The sequence below is a fragment of the Cetorhinus maximus genome, chromosome 26 (genome assembly GCF_964194155.1).
Source record: "Cetorhinus maximus chromosome 26, sCetMax3.hap1.1, whole genome shotgun sequence".
Classification (NCBI taxonomy): domain Eukaryota; kingdom Metazoa; phylum Chordata; class Chondrichthyes; order Lamniformes; family Cetorhinidae; genus Cetorhinus; species Cetorhinus maximus.
The window spans coordinates 15439641-15464489 of record NC_135904.1 but is presented as its reverse complement, the minus strand read 5'-3'; the positions used below and the strand labels follow the sequence as shown (position 1 = coordinate 15464489).

The 24849-nt window shown below is 42.4% G+C and overlaps 1 protein-coding gene across 1 annotated transcript in view; it reads right to left on the bottom strand.

Annotated features, from left to right (window-relative positions):
- LOC144668328 (aminopeptidase N-like) overlaps window positions 1–24849 on the bottom strand; it is a 71339-nt gene that overhangs the window by 28156 nt on the left and 18334 nt on the right. The window contains exons 6-12 of the mRNA XM_078530215.1: window positions 22825–22938; window positions 19323–19466; window positions 19162–19227; window positions 18996–19061; window positions 12883–13055; window positions 12125–12201; window positions 3312–3445 (exon numbers count right to left, since the gene is read on the bottom strand). Of these exons, the coding sequence (XP_078386341.1) occupies window positions 3312–3445; window positions 12125–12201; window positions 12883–13055; window positions 18996–19061; window positions 19162–19227; window positions 19323–19466; window positions 22825–22938 (774 nt within the window). The remainder of the gene's footprint in view (window positions 1–3311; window positions 3446–12124; window positions 12202–12882; window positions 13056–18995; window positions 19062–19161; window positions 19228–19322; window positions 19467–22824; window positions 22939–24849) is intronic.

Sequence of the window (24849 nt, the reverse complement as noted above, 5' to 3'; positions counted from 1 at the left end):
AGGACAAAGCAACCCAGTTGATCGACACCCCATCCACAAATATTCACTCCCTCCACCATCGATGCACAGCAGCAGCAGTGTGTACCATATACAAGATGCACTGCAGAAACTCACCAAGGCTCCTTAGACAGCACCTTCCAAACCCATGACCTCTAAAGTGCAGCAGACACATGGGAACACCACCACCTGGAAGCTCCCCTCCAAGTCACTCACCATCCTGGCTTGGAAATATATCTCCGTTCCTTCACTGTCACTGGATCAAAATCCTGGAACTCCTTCCCTAACAGCACTGTGTGTGTACCTACACCACATGGACTGCAGCGGTTCAAGAAAGCAGCTCACCACCACCTTCTCAAGGGCAATTAGGAATGGGCAATAAATGCTGGCCCAGCCAGCAAAGCTCACATCCTGTAAATTAATTTTTAAAAAACTTTCATAATCCCTGACCTTATGTCAATCCAAACACTGAATGAAATCTAGGTAACGTTTTAGCCAATCTGTTCCACACACTGTCGATGTGCACCCACTAGCTAACACTGCACAGTTAATACACTCATCACCAGACTAAAGCTTGTGACAATTGCAATTCCTTCGGACTGATCATCATCTTCAGTCTCCAAATTCTGTGTCACACGTCACTTCAAGAACACTACTTTTCCGCTTGGGCAGTTCATCGCATAATATTTTGAGTCACACCTGAGGCACCGGTTAACTCTTCCTTGGACATTCCTGGGGTTCATTCTCCTACTATTACTGCTCCAATCCTGTCATCTGCTGTGGTATCCAAATCTGCTAAAAGTGCTTTCATCCTCATTCCTTCTGTCTGTAACTCTTCCCTTGTACTAGCATTTGCGTCCAGTATCTGGATAATCTTGGAAGACCACAATCATTGAATCCTCCATCTTCTGTGACACTTTGGAATGTGCTATCAGGGCTTCTTGAAATGGCTGTATCTCCAGGAATCTTTGCAAAGCAGCAGGCACCTGTTCCAAAAGGGAATCTCTTTCCCAGAACCAAACGCAAGTTAAGATTAGGAGTTTGTCTGGATGTGACACCTTAGCACAATCCAGTAATTTAAATGCAAGTACTGAACAAGGATTCTCCATATTGCATTTCTGCAATTTTTCACACAGTCTGTTAAAATCTATGGGATGACCTTCCATCTTTCAAAATCTATCAGAGCCTGATCATGTCTCATGCGCATCCAATAGATCATCTTTCTGGTAAGGCTCATAAAATTCTTTGCTTCTAATTTTATTTATGTTAGCAAGTGACAATGCCAAGGCCATACATCGTTTCCTCTGTGTTAGGGATGTAACCCGTGTTCACATATCCACATCATCCTGCTACTGGTCATAAGGAACATCAGCGGGTAATCATATCCTGACTATTTACACTTTCTTTCAGCCATTCTTCACAAAAGCTACTCAGATTGTAATCTTCTGTCTGAAAAAAATGTCCAAGTTTCCAACCTTGACCTTCATGCAACTATTCTCTGCTACAATGTTAAATTTCTAACAGCCATTTGGTGAAGGGGGAGATCAGAAGTCTACCTTTACTGAACTTAGATTTATTCACAAAATGAAACATCACAAGGGTATAGCTCTTCACTGAATCACCACTCTTTCTTTCATAATAAATCTTTCTTTAAATTTGCTCAAATAATGAAAGTCCTCCACCTGTTTACTCTTACCCTGAGTTTATGCAAGTAACATGTATCACAATGCTACATTAAACTAATTACACCAAGCTGGGTGGGAATGTAAGTTGTGAGGAGGGTGCAAGGGGTCTTCAAGAGGACTTGGACAAGCTAAGTGAATGGGCTAGAACATGGCAGGTGGAATATAATGTAAGTGTGGAGTTATTCACTTTGGTAGAAAAAAAAAGCAGAAAGGCAGAATATTTCTTAAATGGTGAGAAGTTGGGAAGTGTTGATGTCCAAAGGGACCTGGGCGTCCTTGTTCATGAGTCATTAAAAGCTAGCACGCAGGTGCAGCAAGCAATTAGAAAGGCAAATGGTACATTAGCCTTCATCGCAAAGGGGTTTGTGTACAGGAGTAAGGGTGTCTTGCTGCAATTGTATAGAGCCTTGGTGAGACCTCACCTGGAGTATTGTGTGTAGTTTTGATCCACTTATTTGGAAGGATGTACTCACCACAGAGGAGTGCAATGGAGGTTCACCAGATTAATCCCTGGGATGGTGGGATTCTCTTATGAGGAGGGATTGAGGAGACTGGGCCTGTATTCTCTAGAGTTTCAAAGAATAAGATGTGACCTTACTGAAACTTACAAAATTCTTACAGGGTGGATGTGGATAGGATGTTTCCCCAGTTGGTGAGTCTACAACCGGGGGCACAGTCTCAGAATAAGGGGAAGGCTATTTAAGACTGGGATGAGGAGGAACTTCTTCACTCAGTGGGTGGTGAATCTTTGGAATTCTCAACCCCAGAGGGCTATGGAAGCTCAATCATTGAGCATGTTCAAGACAGAGATCGATGGATTTCTGGAGACCAATGACATCAAGGGATATGGAGATAGTGCGGGAAAGTGCACTGAGGTAGACGATCAGCCATGATCAAATTGAATGGTGGAGCAGGCCCGATGGGCTGAATGGCCTAATCCTGTTCCTATGTTCCCATGCAGTTAAATTTAAACAAATCCAAACAGCAGAAATCAGACAGGTAGATAATTAATAATGAGAGGCTTTCTTTCCTGCTTGTGACTTTCCTGATATTGCTAGCAAGTTTTGCATGCAAATGAGGCACCTGTCTAAAGCCAGTGGGTCCTCATGAATATTCAAATCAGGGTCATTGGGGCCCTCATTACATTTTAAGCTGATCCTGAGGGGGAAGGGATGATGAAGCTCTTTGAGGTCCTTGGAAAGTTCTCTCAAGAAGAAGAGTTTTCTATAGAAATAGAACATGCTAGAAATGCTTAGCAGATCATGCAGCATCTGTGGGCAGAAACATAGTTAACATTTCAGATCGACGTGATTTTGCTTTTGTAGGAAGATTTTGTTGCTGCCCCTGGACAAGCAGGAACTAACTCGCTTGAGCAGTTTCAAGCTGGTAAGTTGCTTCAAGTTGAAATCCCATTGATGTCTTAGGTAATTTACTCTAGAAGAATTCAGAACAAGCTGGTTAAATATCTCTATTGTAACATGACCAGATCTGAATCTATTAGCTACCTAACCAAGGAATTTCTCGTTTCTCCCATCTGAAGTTTAGTTTTGAAGGCATCAAGCATTCTGTCAACTCTTCGATAACAAGCACAATGGTGTCAATGAAGCAAAGGGTAAAGATTGTACTCACTGTGTGGTTTGTTAACAAATGATTCACAAGTTTTTTCCAGTTTCCCTCATCATAATTCACTCTGTAATATCCTGTAACATTAATGTTGGCCAAGATCCACTCATCTCCATGACGTTTCATACTTGGAATGGTTTCTGTTGTTGGATTTAAAACAAATTTATTAGGACAAGGACTTCATGTGCAATTGGGGCAAAGTAAGCATTCTCATTCTTTTACTTATTTGATGAAATGTCATCGTGATACCAATTCTATCTGCACATCTTGTGGAACTGTGGGTAGCAGCAAATATCAAGTAAAGCTTCCTCAACACCTAACAGAAAAAACAACATTCGTCCAATACTCAACTTCCCAACAACAAAAAACTAGAGTGAGTGTCAGGAAGCTAGGAAAGGTAGTGGGGTAGCTCTGTTAATTAAGGATGACATTAATAAAATAGTGAGAGATGACCTTAGCTAGAAAGAGTAAGATGCAGAATAGTTTAGGTACAGATAAGAAATAGGAAAGGTAAGAGGTCAGTTTTGGAGTCGTTTATAAACCTCCTAACAGTAGATACATAAAGGATGGGGTATAAAGAAGAAATAATGGGGACTTGTGAGAAAGGTACAGCAATAATAATGAGTGATTTTAATCTACATATGGATTGAACAAATCAGATTGGCAAGGTAGCCTGGAAGATGTTTTGTCTTTTGGTTCAATGATGCACACAAGCTGTCGACATTGTAGCTGAGTTAACTTTATTGATAACACATTTTAACAAAAACACATATCTCTGCAGTAACTGAATTCGTTCAATCCATATCTAGATTAAAATCGTCCATGATTATTGCCGTACCTTTCTCACAAGCCCCCATTATTTCTTCCTTATACCCCATCCTACCATATAACTACTGTTAGGCTCCAACAAGTGCTATCTGACCTTCAACTCCCAGGTCAGGTGACCCCCTATCTCGTACAGAGTACTGTATAGTGCCGCATACTATCTAATACTGGAGTCCACAACCACAATAATCTATTATCATGGACATTTCCTTTTTTTTTTCCAAAAAAAACTTTTATACAACTCGAGTACACAAAGTCTCTTATCTATTCTTTCTCACTCTGTTTTGATCAGTCTGTTTTGTCTTTTACTCATCTCTGTATCTCTTTGGTTTTTTCACAATTCTTCTTCTTCTTTTGAAAGGACAAGGGGCCTTCTCCAGCTCTGTGTCACTATTGACCCCTTCGATAGTTTTCAGGGCGGTACATTCTGGTTTTTGATCTTCAGCTACTCTTTCTGGTTCAGGGCAGGATTGCATTTCATTTGTTTTCTGTAAGAATTTCCGGTTTCTCCTGTACTGTTGTCCGTTTGGGGTCTGCACTATGTAAGACATTGGTTCTCCTGTGATTCCCGTGACAACAGGAGGATTCCAGATCCCTTCATGCTGAATCCTCACTGTCTCTCCCATGTTCAGGTCAGGCAGAGGTCAGGCCCTCGGTCAAAGTACTGTTTCTGCTTCCGCTGTCTCAGTTTGAGCAGATCCTACACGCTGTAGCTCACTGGAAAAAAAATTCATGTGGAAATAACAGTTGGGAGCTTAGTTCTTAGTCTTCCCCCCATCAGGAGCAGTGTTGGAGATAATCCAATCCCTTCTAATGGAGTATTCCTGAAATCCAGCAGAGCCAGGTAGGGGTCTCTTCTGTCCACCTTTGCCTTCTTCAACAGGTGTTTTAGGGTCTGCATGGTACGTTCCACCATTCTGTTGGACTGTGGATATTTGGGACTTGACATGGTGTGGCAAAACTCCCAGTCCTGTGCCAATTTGAGAAGCTCAGTGCCTGAGAATTGTGGACCGTTATCTGAGATGAGCACTTCAGGTATGCCTTGGTGAGAAAAAATTGATTTTAAATAATTACGGTGATGCTTTTACTATCATTTCTCAGCAGCTCAGAGTCAAAAAACTTTGAGTAATAATCTACTGCTAGTAGGCACTTACTGTTGTCAAATGTGAACAAGTCTAGTCCAATGCTCTGTTAGGGCCTCTCTGGAATGCTTGTGTGGTTGAAGTGGCACTTTTTGTTGCGACTTACAGTACTTTTAGCACACTGCACACGCATTCACCATTTCCTCAATTTGTTTTCCCATTCCAGGCCAATACATTACATCTCGAGCTCTTCTGTATGCTTCTATGCTGAGGTGACTTTCATATATGCGCTGCAGCTTTTTCTCCCTCAGTGTTGCAGGAATTATGACCTTTTCTCCCTTGAAAAGTATTCATTCTGCCTCATAAAGTTCCTCACGAAAGTTCCAGTACTCTTGTACAGCAGAAGGGGCTCCGCTCCGATGTGTGGGCCAGCCAGTTTGCACAATCTGTTGCAGTTTTCTCAGGGTGGTTCATTCTTGGTCGCTTCCCTGATCTCATCCAGTTTGGTTACAGCCACAGCTAAGTTCTTTGTCAGCATGTGGACCTGTTCTTCCATTTGTTTATCCTCTTCCTCCATAATGGGTAGGTAAGCATGTGACAGAGTGTCTGCAATGTACATTTCCTTGCCCGGTTTGTACTTAACTCTGACCTGGTACTTCTGCAGATGCATTAGTAATCTTTGGATTCTTGGTGGTGCACAGTTCAGGGGCTTTTTAAGTATAGTTTCCAAAGGCTTATGATCAGATTCTATCTCCATGTCTTTGCCATAGACAAACTGGTGGAAACGTTCTAGGCCAAACACAATGCTAGCATTTCTTTCTCTATTTGGGCATACCACTGCTGTGTTTCAGTCATTGCCTTTGAAGCATGTGACACTGGTGCCTCATTTTACAAGAGAACAGCCCCCAGGCCAGTCTTTGAAGTGGCCACTGAGATCTTGACAGGCTGACTGACATCGTAATATTTTAACACTGGTGCCTGGGTCAGTGTTCTCTTCAGACTGCTCAAAGTTTCCTGGTGACTTTGTTCCCAGTGCCATTCCACATTATTTTGTAGAAATTCTCTGAGAGGTGCTGTCAGGTCTGACATGTGCGGAATGAATTTCCCAAGATAGGTCACCATTCCCAAAAACCTCTCCAAATCTTTCTTACATTCTGGGTCGGCATGTTCATGACTGCTTCGATTTTACTCGGGTCTGGCTTCAGTCCCTCACTTGTTAGCACATGTCCCAAGTACTTGATTTCATGGAGACCTATTTTGCACTTTTCCTTCTTCAACTTGAGGTTCCTTTCTCTAGCTCTGGCCAGCACCTGCCTCAGTCTGTGGTCGTGTTCTTCTTGTGAGGCTCCCCAGACCAGCACATCATCGACATAGGTTTCCACGCACTCTAACCCTTCAAACAGCTGCTTCACTGTTCTGTGGAACACCTCTGGAGCTGAATTAATACCAAAAGTTAAGCGTAAAAACCTGTATGACCCATACGGTGTGTTGAAAGTACAGAGATGGGAGCTGCATTCATCCAGCTTGACCTGTCAGAAGCCTGAACTCACATCCAAGACCAAATAGTATTTAGCATCAGCTAGCTTACATGTGATCGCTTCTACTGTGGGTAGCTGGTAATGCTCTCTTTCTACTGCCTGATTTAGGTCTCTTTGATCCAGACAGACTCGCAGATTCCCATCTGATTTTTCTACAATTACAATTGGATGAACCCACTTTGTCAGTTCTTCAATTTTCTTGATGATGTAAAGTTTCTCCATTCAGTCCAACTCTGCTTTCAGTATTACTGGCATTTTCCTGAGTGGGTGTATTTTGGGTATCACATTTTCATCAATCTTGATTGTGCGTTCTCCTTTTAGGCAACCAATTTCCGGGACACATCTTTATACTCGCTCAGGATGTCATCATTGGTGACAGTCACTATTCTCTTGATTAGCTTCAGATTTTCACAAGCTTTGGAACGGGTTTGAAGAATGGGTTTTGCATCAGTTTTCACCACTATGAATGGAAATGCTTCAGACTGTTTTTTGTAGTTCATTTTAAGTATGCATGGGCCTTCACATGCAATTTTTTCACCTATATAAGTAGATAACTTCACTTTTGTTTTAGTTAGTTGTTTTACTTTCCTTATCTTACGATACAGGCTTATGGGAATTACATTTGCTTGTGCAACTGTGTCAAGCTTGAAATTCACCATCATGTTGGCAATTTTTAAATCAATCTTCCATTCGTCTTCTTTGGAATTTGTTGTTACTGCACCAATGAAAAGTTCAGTTTCAGTGTCTGTGTCAATTGTGTGCACTTTCTTTGATTTACACATCTTAGCGAAGTGATTTAGTTTATCATAGTTCTTACACTGCTTTCCATAGGCTGGACAACATGGTAAATGTTCTGTTCCACATTGGCTGCATTTAAATGTTTTGATAGCAAATTTACTCCTTTTACCTTCAGGCTGTCTATTTTTTCTTTCCCAGGGCTGTTTCTGTTTAACTGTATCCAACTGCTTGACCATGGGCAGTTTATAATCCTCGGTCATCTGTTTAATCTGGCATTTCGATGTCTCTGCCGCTCTGCAGATATTTATTGCTTTCTCCGGTGTGAGGTTAACTTCCCTCAAAAGCTGTTCTCTCAGAGTGTCATTTACGAGTCCGGAAATTATTCTTTCCTGGATGAGCGGTTCATCAAGCTGTCCAAATTCACATAATATAGCTTGTTTTCTCAGCTCAGTTACGTACTGACTAATGTTGTCACTGCTTTGCAGGCATGTAAAACATCGGTATCTTTCATAAGCAATATTTTTCTTAGGGCTGCAGTAGGCTTCAAATTTTTCCATTATTTCTTTCAAGCCATTTCATTTCTCATCACTTCCAAACGTGAATGTGTTATAAACTTCTAGGGCTGCTTCCCTTGCTACATGAAGGAAAATGGAAGACTGTACCTGAGGGTCTTTTTTTAATCACTGCCCATTGCTGTGAGGTACAGCTCGAATCACTGCCAAAACCTTCTCCAGTTTTGGCAAGATTTCCCTCCAAACTGAGCTCTGTCAGTGATTTCAGAACTTCCGTTGTTGCATTTAGCTTACTTCTGACATCATGTCTTGCTTTTTTTTTAATGATGCAGACAGGCCGTCGACATTGTAGCTGAGCTAACTTTATTGATGACATATTTTCCTAACATAAACACATATCTGCAGTAACTGAACTCTGTCAAGACAGGCTCCAAAATGTGCTATCTGACCTTCAACCCCCATGTCAGGTGACATCCCTAGTTAGTACAGAGTAGCATATAGTATCTTATACTGGAGTCCACTACCACAATCTACAGTTATCATGACAGAAGATGAGTTCATAGAGTGATTTCAGGATAGATTTTTTAGAGCCACACATTGCACATCCAACCAGAGAACATGCCATTCCAGAGCTGGTAATGTGCAATGGGACAGGATAAATTAACGACGTCAAAGTCAAGGAGCCTCTAGGCAACAGCAATCATAATATGATAGAATCTCACATTCAGTTTATAGGTGAGAAGTATGAGTCAAAGGCTAGTGCTTTAAACATAAATGGAAGTATTATAAGGTTATGAAAGCTAGAAGAGTTACGAAAGAGTTGGCTAATGTCAACTGGGAAATTAGATTAAAAGGTAGGACAATAGAGATACAGTGGCAGACTTTTAAGGAGACATTTAATAACTCTCAGCAAAGATTTATCCCAGTGAGAAAGAATCTTTGAGAAGGATGCATCATCCCTGGCTAAATAAGGAAGTTATGGATAGTATCAAATTGAAAGAAATACTGTACAATTCTGTGAAGGTTAGTGGTGGGTCAGAAGATTAGACGGAGTTTAAGAACCAGCAAAGAATGACTAAAAAAAGAGAAAGAAATCTGGCTAAAAATATAAAAACAGATGATAAGTTTCAAAAATATTTAAAAAGGAAAAGAGTAACTAAAGTGAGTGTTGGTCCTCTGGAGAGTGACTCTGAGGAACTGATAGTGGAAAACAAGGAAATGGTGGAGATGTTGAACAGGTATTTTCTGTCTGTTCACTTTAGAAGACTTAGAAAACTTCTCAAAGATGCTTCAGATCAAGAGGTGAACGGGAGAGAGGAACTTAAAACAATCATCGTCTCCAGGGAAAAGGTGCTGGGAAAATTATTAGACCTAAAAGCTGACAAGTTCCCAGGACCAGATGACCTGCATTCAAGGGTCTTAAAAGAAGTGGCTGCAGAGATAGTGGATGCAATGGTTATAATCTTCCAAAACTCCTTAGATTCTGGAAGGGTCCCAGTAGATTGGAAAAAGGCAAATATAAAAGTTTTATTCAAGAAAGGAGGGAGACAGAAAGCAGGAAACCACAGGCCAGTTAGCTTAACATCTGTCTTAGTTTAAGTGCTAGAATCCATTATTAAGGAGGTTATAACAGGATACTGAGAAAATCACAGTGGGATCAGGCAGAGTCAACATAGCTTTGTGAAAGGAAGATCATTTTTAACTAATTATTAGGGTTGTTTGAGGAAGTAACAAACGATTTCAATAAAGAGGAACCTGTAGATATGGTTTACTTGGATTTCTGGAAGACATTTGATAAGACACCTCATCAAAGGTGGCTACACAAAATAATAGCACCTGGTGTACAGGGTAACATTTTTTTTCTTTTTATTCATTCATGGAATGTGGGCCTCGCTGGCTGGGCAGGGCCAGCATTTATTGCCCATTCCTAATTGCCCTTGAGAAGGTGGTGGCGAACTGCCTTCTTGAACTGCTGCAGTCCATCTGGTGTAGGTACACCCACAGTGCTGTTAGGAAGGGGGTTCCAGGATTTTGACTCAGTGGCAGTGGAGGAATGATGATATCTTTCCAAGTCAGGATGGTGAGTGGCTTCGAGGGGAACATCCAGGTGGTGATTCCCCCATCCGTCTGCTGTTCTCATCCCTCTAGATGTTGGCGGTCATGGGTTTGGGAGGTACTCTCAAAGGAGCCTTGGTGAATTCCTACAGTGCATCTTGTAGATGGTACACACTGCTGCTACTGTGCATTGGTGGTGGAGGGAGTGAATGTTTATGGATGAGGTGCCAGTCAAGTGGGCTGCTTTGTCCTGGATGGTGTCAAGCTTCTTGAGTGTTGTTGGAGCTGCACTCATCTAGGCAAGTGGTGAGTATTCCATCACACTCCTGACTTGTGCCTTGCAGATGGTGGACAGGCTTTGGAGAGTCAGGAGGTGAGTTACTTGCTGCAGAGTTCCAAGCCTCTGACCTGCTCTTGTAGCCACAGTATTTATATGGCTAGTCCAGTTCAGTTTCAGGTCAATGGTAACCCCCAGGATGTTGAGAGTGGGGGAATTCAGTGATGGTAATGTCATTGAATGTCAAGAGGCAAGGTTTAGATTCTCTCTTGTTGGAGATGGTCATTGTCAGGCAATTGTGTTGAGCGAATGTTACTTGCCACTTTTCAGCCCAAATATGGATATTGTTCAGGTCTTGCTGCATTTGGACATGGACTGCTCAGTTTGGGTTCAGCCAGGGCCACTCTACTCCTGACCTCGTTACAGCCTTGGTCCAAACATGGGCAAAAAATGCTGAACTCAAGAGGGGAGGTGAGAGTTACTGCCCTTGACATAAAGGCAGCATTTAACTGAGTGCGGCATCAAAGAGCCCTGGGAAACTTGAAGACAATGGGAATCAGAAGGTAAACTTTCCACCGGTTGGAGTCATGCCTAGGACAAAGGAAGATGGTTGTGGTTGTTGGAGATCAGTCATCTCAGCTCCAGGACATCACTGCAGGAGTTCCTCAGGGTAGTGTCCTCGGCCCAACCATCTTCAGCTGCTACATCAATGACCTTCCCTCCATCATATGGTCAGATGTGGGGATGTTCGCTGATGATTCTGCAATGTTCAGCATCATTCGCAACTCCTCAGATACTGAAGCAGTCCATGCCCAAATATTAAGTCTTCTACAGTGAAGACAGACACAGACATTTCCTTGTTTTCTGTTATCAGTTCCTCAGAGTCATTCTCCAGAGCACCAACACTCACTATAGTTACTCTTTTCCTTTTTAAATACTTGTAGAAAGTCTTACTATCCATTTTTATATTTCAAGCTAGCTTTCACTCATACACTAGTTCCTGAATTTTATTTTTTGACTTTGATGTCAAGTGCAGTAACTCTCACCTCAGGAGTTCAGCTCCTTTGTCCGTGTTTGAACCAAGGCTGTAATGAGGTCAGGAACTGAGTGACCCTGGCGGAACCCAAACTGAGCATCAGTGAGCAGGTTATTGCTGAGTAAGTGCTACTTGATAGCACTGTTGACACTGCTTTCCATCAATTTACTGATGATCGTGAGTAGACTGATGGGGCTGTAATCGGTCGGATTAGATTTGTCTTGTTTTTTGTGGACAGGACAAGTCTGGGCTATTTTCCACATTGCCGGGTAGATGCCAGTGTTGTAGCTGTACTGGAACAGCTTGGCTCAGGGCCCAGCAAGTCCTGGAGCACAAGCCTTCAGTACTATTACCGGAATATTGTCAGGGCCCATAGCCTTTGCAGTATCCAGTGCCTTCAGCATTGGATCACATGGTATGGAGTGATACCATGTGATATCAAGTGTTACAATATCACATGGTAACACATGGTATCACATGGAGTGTATTGAATTGGCTGAAAACTGGTATCTGTGACATGGACAGGGGCCCTGACATGGACAGGGGTCCAGCAGGGCTCAGGAAGAGGTGGTGGCAAGGGAGGGTAGAGATTGCAGAAACCCAAGTTAGGCAGGAATATCGCTATTAGACATTTTCCAGCATTGCCAAGTTGCAATTGCCCTGATTCCAAAATCCAAAGGGCTTAAAGTCTTTGCAATTTTCTCAGACTGTTATTTATCTCTCAGGGTGATAAGTATTAAAATTCAGAATTCATACCTCGGGAACCCAATAACCAAGTCGTATTCTGTGTTGAATTTCTTTTCATCCATGTAATTGGCACAATCCATGTATAACTGAAACACACAAAGAATGAAATGAACTGTACAGACACAATGTGGGATAGCTTTCTGTTCTTAAGACAACTCTTTCTTATCTTTGATTGGGGCACAAGCCATACACCTGGGAGTGTCTGCACGAGGGAAAGGACGATTGAGTGGACAAAGTACAGCATGAGGTGATGCATGAGAGAATGCAGCACTGCCTCTGGCTTCCTTCAGATGATTTGTTAAACTGACACCTTCTCTGGTCGGGCGATGCATTTATCCAATGGTTTTATTTCAAAAAGAACTGGAGTCGCCAACATAAGAACAAAGGAGCTGTTTCATTTGTTTCATTGCTCCATTTGAAATCTTACTGTGTGCAATATGACTGCTGCATTTCTTAAAATAACAGCAAAGTTCACACACTTCACAGTAATTCAATGGAACTAATGAGTTTTAGAGGCGGGTCAAGTCTATATAAATAGAAGTTCTTGTGTTACTCCTTAAATATAAAAAATCCCAGAATTTTCAACACCATTTAATAGTGAATTTAACATTCAGAAAGTGTCTACTAGAAAATCGCTAATTGTTGTTTCACCATCATTTATAATCTTCATATAAAAAGACATTCACAATATTATATTAAATAATTATATGGTATCAAAATATTACAATATGGCCTTAACTGGCCATCAATTTACTAAACAGACTTACTTATACTTTGAAGGACGAGTCACAATTGAATTTGGATCCAGAAGGAAGTGTTTTTGAGAGACACGTCCAAATATGGTATTTATAGTAACGACTGGAAAACCCATCTGTCGCGTCCATCGACCCATAATTTTGTCAATTGTTTCAGGTAACTTTAAGTTAGACTCATTCACAGCCTGATAAAGAAAATTAGTGATCAGTATTGTCTGTCACACAATGGGCAGCATCCTCACCTCTCAGTCAGAAGGCTCACATCCCATTGCAGGACTTGAGCACAAAACTCAAAGCTGATACCTCAGTGTAGCAGTGAGGGAGCGCCGCGCTGTCGGAGGGTCAGTGCTCAAGGAGCGCCTCACTGTCAGAGGATCAGTTCTGAGGGAGTGCCACACTGTCTGAGGGCCAGTACTGAGGGAGCACCACACTGTTGGAGGGTCAGTACTGAGGGTGTGCCGCACTGTTGGAGGGTCAGTACTGAGGGAGTGTTGCTCTGTTGGAGGGTCAGTACTGAGGGAGCACTGCAGTGTCAGAGGTGCTGTCATTTAGATGAGATGTTAAACTGAGGCCCCAGCTACTCTCTCAGGTGGTCATAAAAGATCCCTTGGCACTATTTTGAAGAAGAGCAGAGGAGTTGTCCCCGGTACCCTGGCCAATACTTATCCCTCAATCAACATCACTAAAACAGATTTGCGAAACCTTCAGCAGAATTTTCTGTGCCTGCTAGGGTGTGCAGTGGCATGAGCAGGCAATATGGCGAGACGGCAAAAAATCAGTTTCACAATGTTGTGAAACCAGTTTGTGATTGACCACTCAGCCCATCGATGGCAGGCCACGTTTGATGCTATCGGACATCGGGGACCTCATTGTAATACATCAGCATATCATTATAAGGCCAGCCTGCCGGACTCATCCCACACTGCTGGATCGTCTGCCCACGTCAGTGTAACTGCATGCAAATGTGTTTCACAACAGCATATAAAAGGTGGGCATTCTGGCAGGCTGCACTTTGAGGGGAAGTCGGAGGCAAGTGCACAGTAATGAGTAATGTTGTGGAGCGCTCGCAAGGGACGTCTGTTGGGCTTCAAGGTTGAGGCGCGTTGGGGGGGGCAAGAGCTGCCCTGTGGTTGAGGGTAGTGCACAAGCATGTGCGGGGTGGGGGATGGTGGAGGTGGGGGCAGGGAAGGGGCCATGCATTAGTGAAACCTTGTATAAAAAGTGACCATTCCTCTGCAGCTGAGACAGTTCAGACGCAGCCACACTGATATGATTGGAGTTGGGTCTCTAGCTTATCTGCCGACTCGAGCAACGCAGAGTCATCAAAGAGCCACCAAACGCCCCAGAACTTTTCACCTCCCGGGCACAGACTCCTAACTAAAGTGCGTTTTAGAGGACTGCAAGACAGTTGGACGACTGGGCACGTTGTACAATCTCCTCGCTAAAGCTGGCTGGGAGCAGTCACTGGTGCAGGCACTCACAGCCCCTCGCAATGTTGTGAAGCTTTCTCCCCTCCAAAGGGAGGATGTGGGGAAATAGATACAGTTTAAGTAAGTTATTCTTGTATTTGTGGGTGTCAGGAATGAGTTTTAGCTTTAATTTTAAGTTTAATTTGTGTTTCTGTATCTGTGTGTTAAGGTCAAATTGAGTTTAAGTTTCACTTTAAAAGGGTGCCTGCATTTCTAATAAGTTTTACAGCTCCTAAAGAAAAGGTAAGCAACAAGGATAGAAAAATTGGGCTGTTGCCTAGCAACAAGGGACCAGACAGGCATATCACACACAAGAAGAGAAACAGCAGTTTTGATTTGGAAGCTGTTGGAGTTCAGCCGGTTTGGAAGACAGCTGCCAAACAGAAACAACCTGGAAAGAGGACATAGCTAGTCCCAAGCTAAAGAAAAGACCCCAAAAAAACCAGGGGAGTGGAACAAGAGAAAGGTGCAAGAAGACCTTCTAATTATAGGAAGAACAGGAGCCTGGAAAAGGTCCTGTTAAGTGACATTAAGAGTGAGGGGGCAGAGAGAAAGGCTCCAAGTTTCAAGTTTAAAGCTTCAAGCTGCAGAAAGCAGGTTTAAAGTGAGAACAGCTTGCAAGAGGCAAGAAGGTCCAAAGAGATGGCTGAAGGTCTGTAACTCTTTGCTATGGGCATGTGAAGCAGAGTGTACTGTTGATGGCTCGGTTGGTGAGAGAGAGTGCATGGAAGACAGCTTGAATGCATGTGGTGACCCAGGGAAGAGCAACATCAGAAGGAGAGTTCGAAACCCTGGAGGTGAACCCTTGCAGAAGGGGTCTGAGAGAAAGCGTCAGTTTGGGAGAAGATTCCAAGGTGAGGTCTTGGAGAGTGGAGATTGGAAACCCCCATGTGAAAGACGGAGTTCAGTGAGACTGGTTAGCTCACGGTGTGACAAGCTTCTGGGGGGAGTTGAGGAGAGATCATAGCATCTGGTTAAGGTGGCATCTGTCACTTGGTTTCAGAGTGTGGTGCATCTGACCACAGGGTGCCATAGGTTTACATGCGCTATGTACTGTGAACATGAGAGTAAAAGTTAGCTGTTGTAGCTGGTGTTATCCTTACAAATCTGTATATATCTGTAAAAGTAGAGTTGTGGGTGAAGGAGCATTGTAATAATGTTTAATAATTTTTTTATTCTTTAGATAAAAGTTAATCAGCTGACTCCTGTGACTCTATTCAGTAGCCCCTATCCACGTATCTAAACAAACAAATAAAAGTTAGGATCTATCAACTATCAGTACAGTCAACTAACTGAGTGAATACTTGGAGTTTGGTGCAAGGGAGTTTGGTGAAGGGGGAGAAAGAGGTGTTTGTTTCTGCTTTCTTCCTATCTTACCCCATAGAAATTGGTTCTTGCTCAACTACAGGGAGAGGAGTTCTGCCACTGAACCTCTATTGACCTTAACCTCATTTGCCAGTTCACTTTAGCTAGCTCTACTTTCATGCCCTCATAATTGCCCTTATTTAAGTTTAAAATACTAGTCTTGGACACATTCATTTATCTCTCAAAGTGAATGTAAAATTCAATCATATTGTGATCACTGCTAACTATGGGTGCCTTCACTAGGAGGTTAGCAATTAATCCTATCTCGTTGCTCAATACCAGGTCTAGTACAGCCTGCTCTATGGTTGGCTCCAGAATGCAATGTTCTAAGAAACTATCCCAAAAGCATTCTATGAGCTCCTCATCTAAGCTACCTTTGTCCGTCTGATTTTTCTAGTCTATATATAGGTTAAAATCACCCATGATTATTACTGTACCTTTTTGACAAGCTCACATTATCTCTTCTTTTACACTCTGTCCTGCCATGTATTTACAATTATGGAGTTTGTACACCACTCCCACAAGTGACTTCTTGTCTTTATCATTTCTCATTTCAACCCAAACCGCTTGTACATCCTGGTTTACTGAATGTAGGTCATCCCTCTCTAATGTGCTAACACCATCATTAATTAACGGAGACACCCATCCACCTTTTCCTAACTTCCTGTCCTTCCTAAATGTCACGTACCCTTCAATATTCAGGTCCCATTCTATGTCACACTGTAGCCATGTCTCTGTAATGGCTATCAAAGCACAAATAGGAATAAATAAATACAATATCGGTTCATCTGTTTTGTTTTTAATGCTATGTGCATTTAGATACAGAGCCTTTAGTTTTGTCCTTTTATTATTTTTGTGGTGTCTAGCTTTATCTGCTGAGTTACTCTTAGCTTTGTACTCTGTCCCTTCCTGTCACGGTCTGTTTATCATTTCCCATATTAATACCTGTTTCTCTTGCCTTGTCTCTACTCTTTGGTTTACCACATCTTCCCAAATTTGATCCCTTGCCCTCACTATTCAGTTTAAAACCCTCTCTACTTCCCTAGTTATGTGGCTCGTGAGGACACCGGCCCCAGCATGGTTCAGGTGTAGACCGTCCCAACAGTACAGATCCCACTTTCCCCAATACTGGTGCCAGTGCCCCACAAACTAGAACCCACTTCTCCCACACCAGCCTTTGAGCCACACATTCATCTCTCTAATCTTATTTGTCCTATGCCAACTTGCAAGTGGCTCAGGTAATGATCCAGAAATGATTACCTTTGAGGTTATGCTTCTTAATTTGGTGCCTAGCTCGTCATACTGACTATGCAGAGCCTCCATCCTCATTCTGTCTATGTCATTAGTACCCATATAGACCATGACCAATGGATCCTCCCCCTCCCACTGCAAGTTCCTATCCAGCCCTGAGCAGATGTCCCAAACACTGGCACTGGGCAGGTAACACAAGCCTTCTAGACTCTTGCTCTTTGCTACAGAGAACAGTGTCAATCCCCCTCACTGTACTGTCCCCTTCTACCACTTTGTGCTCCCCCTACTTGAATGGCTTCCTGTACCACGGTGCCATGGTCAGTCAGCTCATCCACCCTGCAGCCCCCACTCTCATCCAAATAAGCTGAGAGAACCTCAAACCTATTGGACAATTGCAGAGGCTGACATTCCTGCACTCCTGCCCTCTGGGTGCCCTTACCTACCTCACTCGCAGTCACACCCTCCTGTTCCTGGACACTGACCAAATCAGAAGACCCTATCTGAAGTGGTGTGACTGCCTCCTGGTATAAAGCATCCAGGCAACTTTCCCCCTCCCTGATGTGTCGCACTGTCTGCAGCTCAGCCTCCAGCTCAATGACTCACAGCCGAAGTTCCTCAAGCTGCAAACGTTTACTACAGACGTGTTTGCCCTGGGTCACAATGTTGTCCAGGAGCTCCCACATGCTGCAGCCTTGACACATCACCTGTCCTGCCATCTTTAACGTGTTTTAAATAATTACTTAATTATATTAATCAGTTATTTATGTTGCTTTCTTATATATTTTATTAGCTTTACCACCAATTTGTGTATTATTTTAAACCTTAGGGACAGAATAGAACTTACCCACTTACCAGATACTCACCACACAGCTAGCTCCTTCCCCTTTAGGAGAGCAAGAACCAATTTCTATGGGGTAAGATAGGAAGAAAGCAGAAACAAACACCTCCTTCTCCCCCTTCACCAAACTCCCCTCGCACCAAACTCCAAGTATTCACTCAGTTAGTTGACTGTACTCCATTTTCCAAGGCTGCGCTAAAGAACTTTGAATTTATAGTAAACTGAACTGGAGCTACAGTAACCAGATCCAGCCAGTTAGCTCATTAACCACTCAGCTCCTACAGCTGAGAGTGAGTTTACCCTGTCTAAACTGCAAGAAAAAATGTAGCCTGCTGACACACTACTTTCCAGTTACTGCTAATTACAGATGAGAACAGATTTTAAGGGCAAAATTTAAGAGCAAAATTAACACTTAAAGCTCCCCTCTCACCAAACTCCAAGTCTTCAATCAGTTAGTCAACTGCACTCCGTTTGCGAATCTCCATTGCATCTAAAATGCACTTGAGGGACGCATCATTGAAGCTGGGGGTTGCAGTCTTTTTGCCTTTCAGGGCCATGTCTTCTTTGTAGCAGGTTGTGGTCTGGAAGTGCTGAGAGGTGCGCGCACAGCTGCAATTTAAATATGGCGGCCAGCGCGATGAAGCGGCGAGATGATGGCATGGCGGGTGAATGAGAGCCCGCCCACCATGGGAAATGGTGCGTTTCTGGGAATGCGTTACCAGCGGGTAGGTTTGGGACGATACGGCATGAAAAGCCGCCATTGTGGGCGGTGAGTAAAACATTGTTTTTCCCACCCGCTACTGCACTTAGTGCAAACCTGGGACAAATTCAGCTCCTTGTGTTCAGAGCAGGTGAGAGCTATGGGCAATAGCCTGTCCTGTGGTTTTTAAGAATAATATGTTTGTTCTAATGAGTTTTTACTGTCTCCTCGTAACAGGTTGCTCATCCCCTAACCCCTCATTCATCCCACCCCCATTAAAACTAGAAGGGGGCAGATTTGAATTTTTAAATATTTTATCTAGAAAACACTGGTTCGGTCTCAACTGGAGTATTGTGTCCAATTTTGGACACCACACTTTAGAATGGATGTGAAGGCATTAGAGAGGGTGCAAAAAGATTCTTGAAAATAGGTTCAAGGTTGTCAAACCTATTATTAAATATCACTGTTTTAATCATTTATTTAAATCTCTTAAGATACGCACCTTCTGTAGACATTCAAAGAGATCTGTATATACTGTGTTCTGATATGAAAATTTCTGAAGGTAGATCTAAAAAGAAATAAAAAGCCAAGAAATTATGGAAACTTCAGCAACTGAAATATCTCTGATTAATTGACAGAATCAAATGAAATTCAACATTCAGACTTACATTGAGCCCTTTGACAAACACAGGTTCGGTGAGAAAATTAGAAAGCATGCGAAGGACAGATGCTCCCTACAAGGAAAACCATTCAAAAATTTGTTAGAATGACAATGCCCAAGTTACACACACTACAACATTCTGCAAGATAGATTCAACCGGGCACTTACCTTACTGTACGAAATTGCATCAAAAAGCTCATTGATCTCTGCAGGTGTGTTAATCTCATTTTCATCGGAAGAAAGAGGATGAGATGAAGTTAAAGCGTCAATAGCAAACACTCTGTAAACATCTTTCAGGACAATTAGATCTTTCTGTGGAAAGGGAAAACGATTGTGAGCCAATTAATAAGAAAACAGATGTATCTGTCACCTTGGCACAATGGAAAAGAGGATTCCTGGGGATCACTTTAAACATTATTTATGTAACAAACTTGTTTCAAATGATGATTTTAAAGGATTAGTAAATTGCATTCTGACTCAGGAAAATGTATTATATTTCAAATGAGAAGAATAGAAAAGCTTTATTTCTTTAAAATATTTCATATTTTGAATGCCTATTTGTATTGGTCCTGGTGAGAGAGATCAGTGTAGGGACACAGAATGCCCTCCATATAATGGCAAAATGTGTCCCAAAACTGAAAAGGTTGACCCTGGAGTAAAACTTGCTTAGTGCTACAGGCTACAGTGCTACACTGAGAACAAGGATATTGTCAGGGTGTACTTTGTCAGTATTAAGTATCTCTCTCATTCTCTGGTCACAGACTCCATCCCCCTCCCTGGCAATAGGCTGAGATTAAGCCATTCTGATCACGATATCAGTGTTACGTTTGATCCTGAGATGAGCTTCCAACATCATATTCTCGCCGCCACAAGGACCGCCCAGTTCCACCTCTGTGACATCATCCAACTTCAGCCCAGTCTCAGCTGAGCTGCTGCTGAAGCTCTCATCATTTGTTGCCTCAAGACTTGATTAGTCCAACACCTTTCTGGTTGGTCTCCCACATTCCACTTTTGTAAACTTGAGGTCATTTGAAACTTTGCTACCCATGTCCTAACTCACACCAAGTCCTGTTCTCTTTTCACCCTGTGCTCACTGACCTACATTGGCTCCTGGTCAAGTAACGTCTCAATTTTAACCTTCTCATCCTTGTTTTCAAATCCCTGCGTAGCTTTGCCCCCTCCCCATCCCTGTAATCTCCTCCAGCCCCCTAAACCTTGGAGATATCCGCACTCCTTTAATTCTGGCCTCTTGTGCATCCCCAATTCTAATTGTTCCACCACTGATGGCTGTGCCTCAAGTTGCCTAAGCCCCAAGTTCTGGAATATTATCCCCTCACTTCTCTATCTCACGTTCCTCTTTTAAGACATTCCTTAAAACTTACCTCTTGGAACAAGCATTTGGTCACCTATCCTAATATCTCCTTATGTGGCTCAATGAGATATTTGGTTTTATAATGCTCCAGTGAAGGGCCTTGTAATGTTTCATTGCATTAAAGATGCCATATAAATAGAAATTGTTATTAATTATTTTAATCACCTAATGTCACCGTTAAATTAACAGAATTAAATGTCACTACCTGAAACATTTGAACAACTGCATCACTCACACTCACTACCAACCTTGCCCCTTTACACCATCTTCAGAGCCACAGCACTGGGAATATTTTATTTTCTACCAGGCATCCAATGGATTTCTCTGAGTTACACCAATAAAACAGGAACAGCTTTAAGCCACTGGTTCACATTCACTGAGAACTACATTGTGTCTTCTCAGGCTCAGGACCCTAGGCCAGAATTTGCTGTGAGCAGTGACCATGGTATACTTGTCCTTGCCCATAAGCTTTCTGTAGGGATTTACAAATTGCTGTCATAGGGACATGCAAACAGCACAGCATGCTCTACAGATCGCCTGGGAACAATGCAAACAACAGCGTAGACAACTGTATCTCCTTAACCAATCATTCATGAGGTGCACAGAGTCGAAACCAGTTAGAATATTCAATGTCAAATCAAGTAGGGAAAACAAAATGAAGGATGGGAAAGAAATATTAGATGAAGGGAAAAGAGAATAAAGAAACATTTTTTTTTAAACAAAAAAGATTTTAAAATTTTCTCAAAATCTTTAACAATAATTAAAAGATGAAGGAATCAGACTCGACACTTGTTGATTTTTAGAGTCAGAGAAGGTTGTTTGGTAGCAATTGGAATTTGCCACACCATCAAAAGGATACTTAGACTGGAGTAAATTAGTCCAATCCTGTGCCAAGTTTAGTCTAAACTTATAACACCAGTATAGGAATGTCACACTGGTCAGTGTGTTTCCATGGGAAGCCAGACACTGATCCAGTTTCCAAACATCTGCATCTGGGACAGCAGCTTCCTGATTTTCACATTTATCCACACGTCCCTAGGCTCCGAGCTCTGGAATTGCTTCCCTACAGTTCTCCATCGCTCTACCTTGCTTTTCTCCATTAAGACATTCTTTAAAACCTACCTATCTGATATAATATCTCATGTGGCTCAGTGTTAAATTTTGTTTTATAATGATCCTGTGAAGCATCTTAAGATGTTTTATTACATGAAAGGCACTAAATAAATAAAAGTGGTTTTTACTGAAAAAGAGCCAGGCCATTGAAGCTTTTCATCTTGCACCCATCAGGACAGATGCAAAAATACCAAATTTCAAAGGGAGCAACAATTTATATTGGTTGAGAAAAGGGTGCTGATTGGTTGAGGTGTTGCCATGGCAAATGCACCAGGAAACTATTGTCCCCAATGCTTTCGAAGAAGGCTTTGATCAAACTAAAGCATTGGGGACGAAGTTCCCTGTGCATTTGCCATGGCAACACCTCAACCAATAACTTGCTACCTTATCAGTACCATATTCTCAACCAGTATAAATTGTTGTTCCCTTTGAAATTTGGCATTCTTGTATCTGTCCTGCTGATTGCAAGATGAAAATCTTAGACAGCAAGTCCCTTTTTGCAACAATACTCAAGTTCTGCACTATCAAGTGACTATAAGTTGTTTTTGTTCAACAGAAGTTGCTCTCCAATTTGTGCACAAGTAATGATGAGTGCTTTCAGACTCACCATTACGGCATTCAGCTTATCAGCGCAGATAGCTTCAAGTTCACATTCCAGCACTGAAGGCAGTCTATAAGCTGCATGACCACTCAACCCCTTCAAACTAATAGGCTCATTCATGTAATCACTGGTTTAAAAATTTCATGGTAGGAATTATTCTAGAGACTCAGTCACTGAGAGTGAAGACAGGAATGCAATACTGTATGACAAACATTTTAGAACAGTATCAGGGATAAGAATTAATGCACAAGTTAACATTACAAAGTAACAATGAAAGGAATTTGACATGAGAGTGTGAACCATTTATTGGATATCTAGATGGCAACAATTCCTACTCATCAATCTTGAACTTCAGTTATTGACTGTAATGTTAGCAAATAATTAGCATGAGTCACACCAGTAGTTACAATAGAAGAAAGAAATAATTTATATATTGACTGATAAGTTTGCGAAATATCAGTCCCAGATCTCAATAAAACAGCTAAATCAGGAGAATGCTTTCTTGTTGATTTTATTTTATCTTCTTTCTTCTAAACAACTTATTATACCAGTCCTTCCTTTACAATTCTGACTGATCATCTTACCACATTCCACCCTTTCTCAACCTCATTTGCGCCCAGGTATTCAACATAAGAGGCAAATCCTTCATTCAGCCACAGGTCATTCCACCATTTTATTGTTACCAGGTTTCCAAACCACTGAAACAAAGAAACACAGTTTAACATTAGAAACTATCAATTCTCATGCAAACTGCTGTAATACTTCATTCTCTAACAGAGTTATTTCAATAGGGTGATTCTCTATCCCATTGTACAACAGCCTGTTACTTCAGGAGTGTATCAGTTTCATTCTGTAAGAAAAACTGTTATTTCAAACAAGTATTCTATACCAGAATGTCAGTGCAGAAGCATATATCAATTTTATTTCTTTAGCACCCATACCTTTGGCCCCTTCATCCAAGTCATTTATATAAATTGTAAAAAGTTGAGATCCCAGCACTGATCCCTGTGGCACACCCTCATTACATCCCGCCAACCAGAAACACCCATTTATTCCAACTCTCTGCTTCCTGTTAGTCAGCCAATCTTCTATCCATGCCAATATGTTACACTCTACATAATGACCTTTTAATTTTTGCAATAATCTTTGATGTGGCCCTTATCAAATTCCTTCTGAAAAATCTAAGTACAGTACATCCACTGGTTCCCTTTTATCCACAGCACATGTTACTTTTTCAAAGGACTCCAATAAATGGTTAAACATGATTTCCCTTTCACAAAACTCTAATTCTGCCTGATTGCCTTGAATTTTTCTAAGTGCTCTGTTATAATGTCTGACCACCACCCACCACCACCCCCCCCAACCGCCACCAACAGTGCAGTGCTCCCTCAGTACTGCCCTCCGAAAGTGCGGCGCTCCCTCAGCACTGACCCTCCGACAGTGCAGCGCTCCCTCAGTACTGCCTTCTGACAGTGCGGCACTCCCTCAGCACTGACCCTCTGACAGTGCAGCGCTCCCTCAGTACAGTAAGTCCTCACTTAAACTTGTGACTGCGTTCCTGAAAATAGCTACTTTAAGTGAAGCAACTTTAAGTGAATCATGGTTCCCCATAGGAATCAATGTTAAAGCTGGAGTTAGGTCCCTTCAGACATTTCTGCCCTGGAAAAATCAACATACAAGTTGAACTTCTGTACCATAAATGTTCAGCACTGTGAATTCCTAGTTGAAGTAACTTATAAAATAAAATACATCACAAAATAGAAAAGAAAGGCAACACAGTATACAATAAAAACCACACCATACAGGTCTTGCGCTTTAGTCATAAAAACAGAAAGTGCTGTAAAATCTCTGAAATCTCAGCAGGTCTGGCAGTGTCAATGGAGAGAGAAACAGAGTTAACATTTCGAGTCTGTAAGACTCATCTTTGAAACTCAGGTTCTGAAGATGAGTCATATGGGCTTTAACTCTGTTTCACTCTCTACAGCTGCTGCCAGGGCAGCTGAATTTTCCAGTACACCCTGTTTTTATTTTAGATCTCCCACATCTGCAGTGTCTGCTTTCACAGTTCTTTTATGATGATCAGGCTCCATCTTGTGGCAGAAGTTGGTCAGTGCAGTTTTCACCTGAAGTCCCAGAGCTACCTGCACTGACCAACCTCTACCACAAGATGGAGTCCAGGACTTCAGTGCGAGTTCAGCACGAGTGAAGCCAGGAACAAAGCCAGAAGAACAGATCCCAAGGACTAGGGTAAGAAAGGAGGGCAGAGGCAAGGACAGGGAGCGTTGGAGAATGGGAGACGGGGGTGGGTGGTGGGGGGAAGAGGGGTGAAGAGGCACTGAGGGTGGCGGCAGAAGAGCTGGGAGAAAGGTATTTTGAGTACTGACCCTCCGACAGTGCAGCACTCCCTCAGTACTGACCCTCTGACAGTGCAGCACTCCCTCAGTACTGACCCTCCGACAGTGCAGCACTCCCTCAGTACTGACCCTACGACAGTGCAGCACTCCCTCAGTACTGACCCTACGACAGTGCAGCACTCCCTCAGTACTGACCCTACGACAGTGCAGCACTCCCTCAGTACTGACCCTCCGACAGTGCAGCACTCCCTCAGT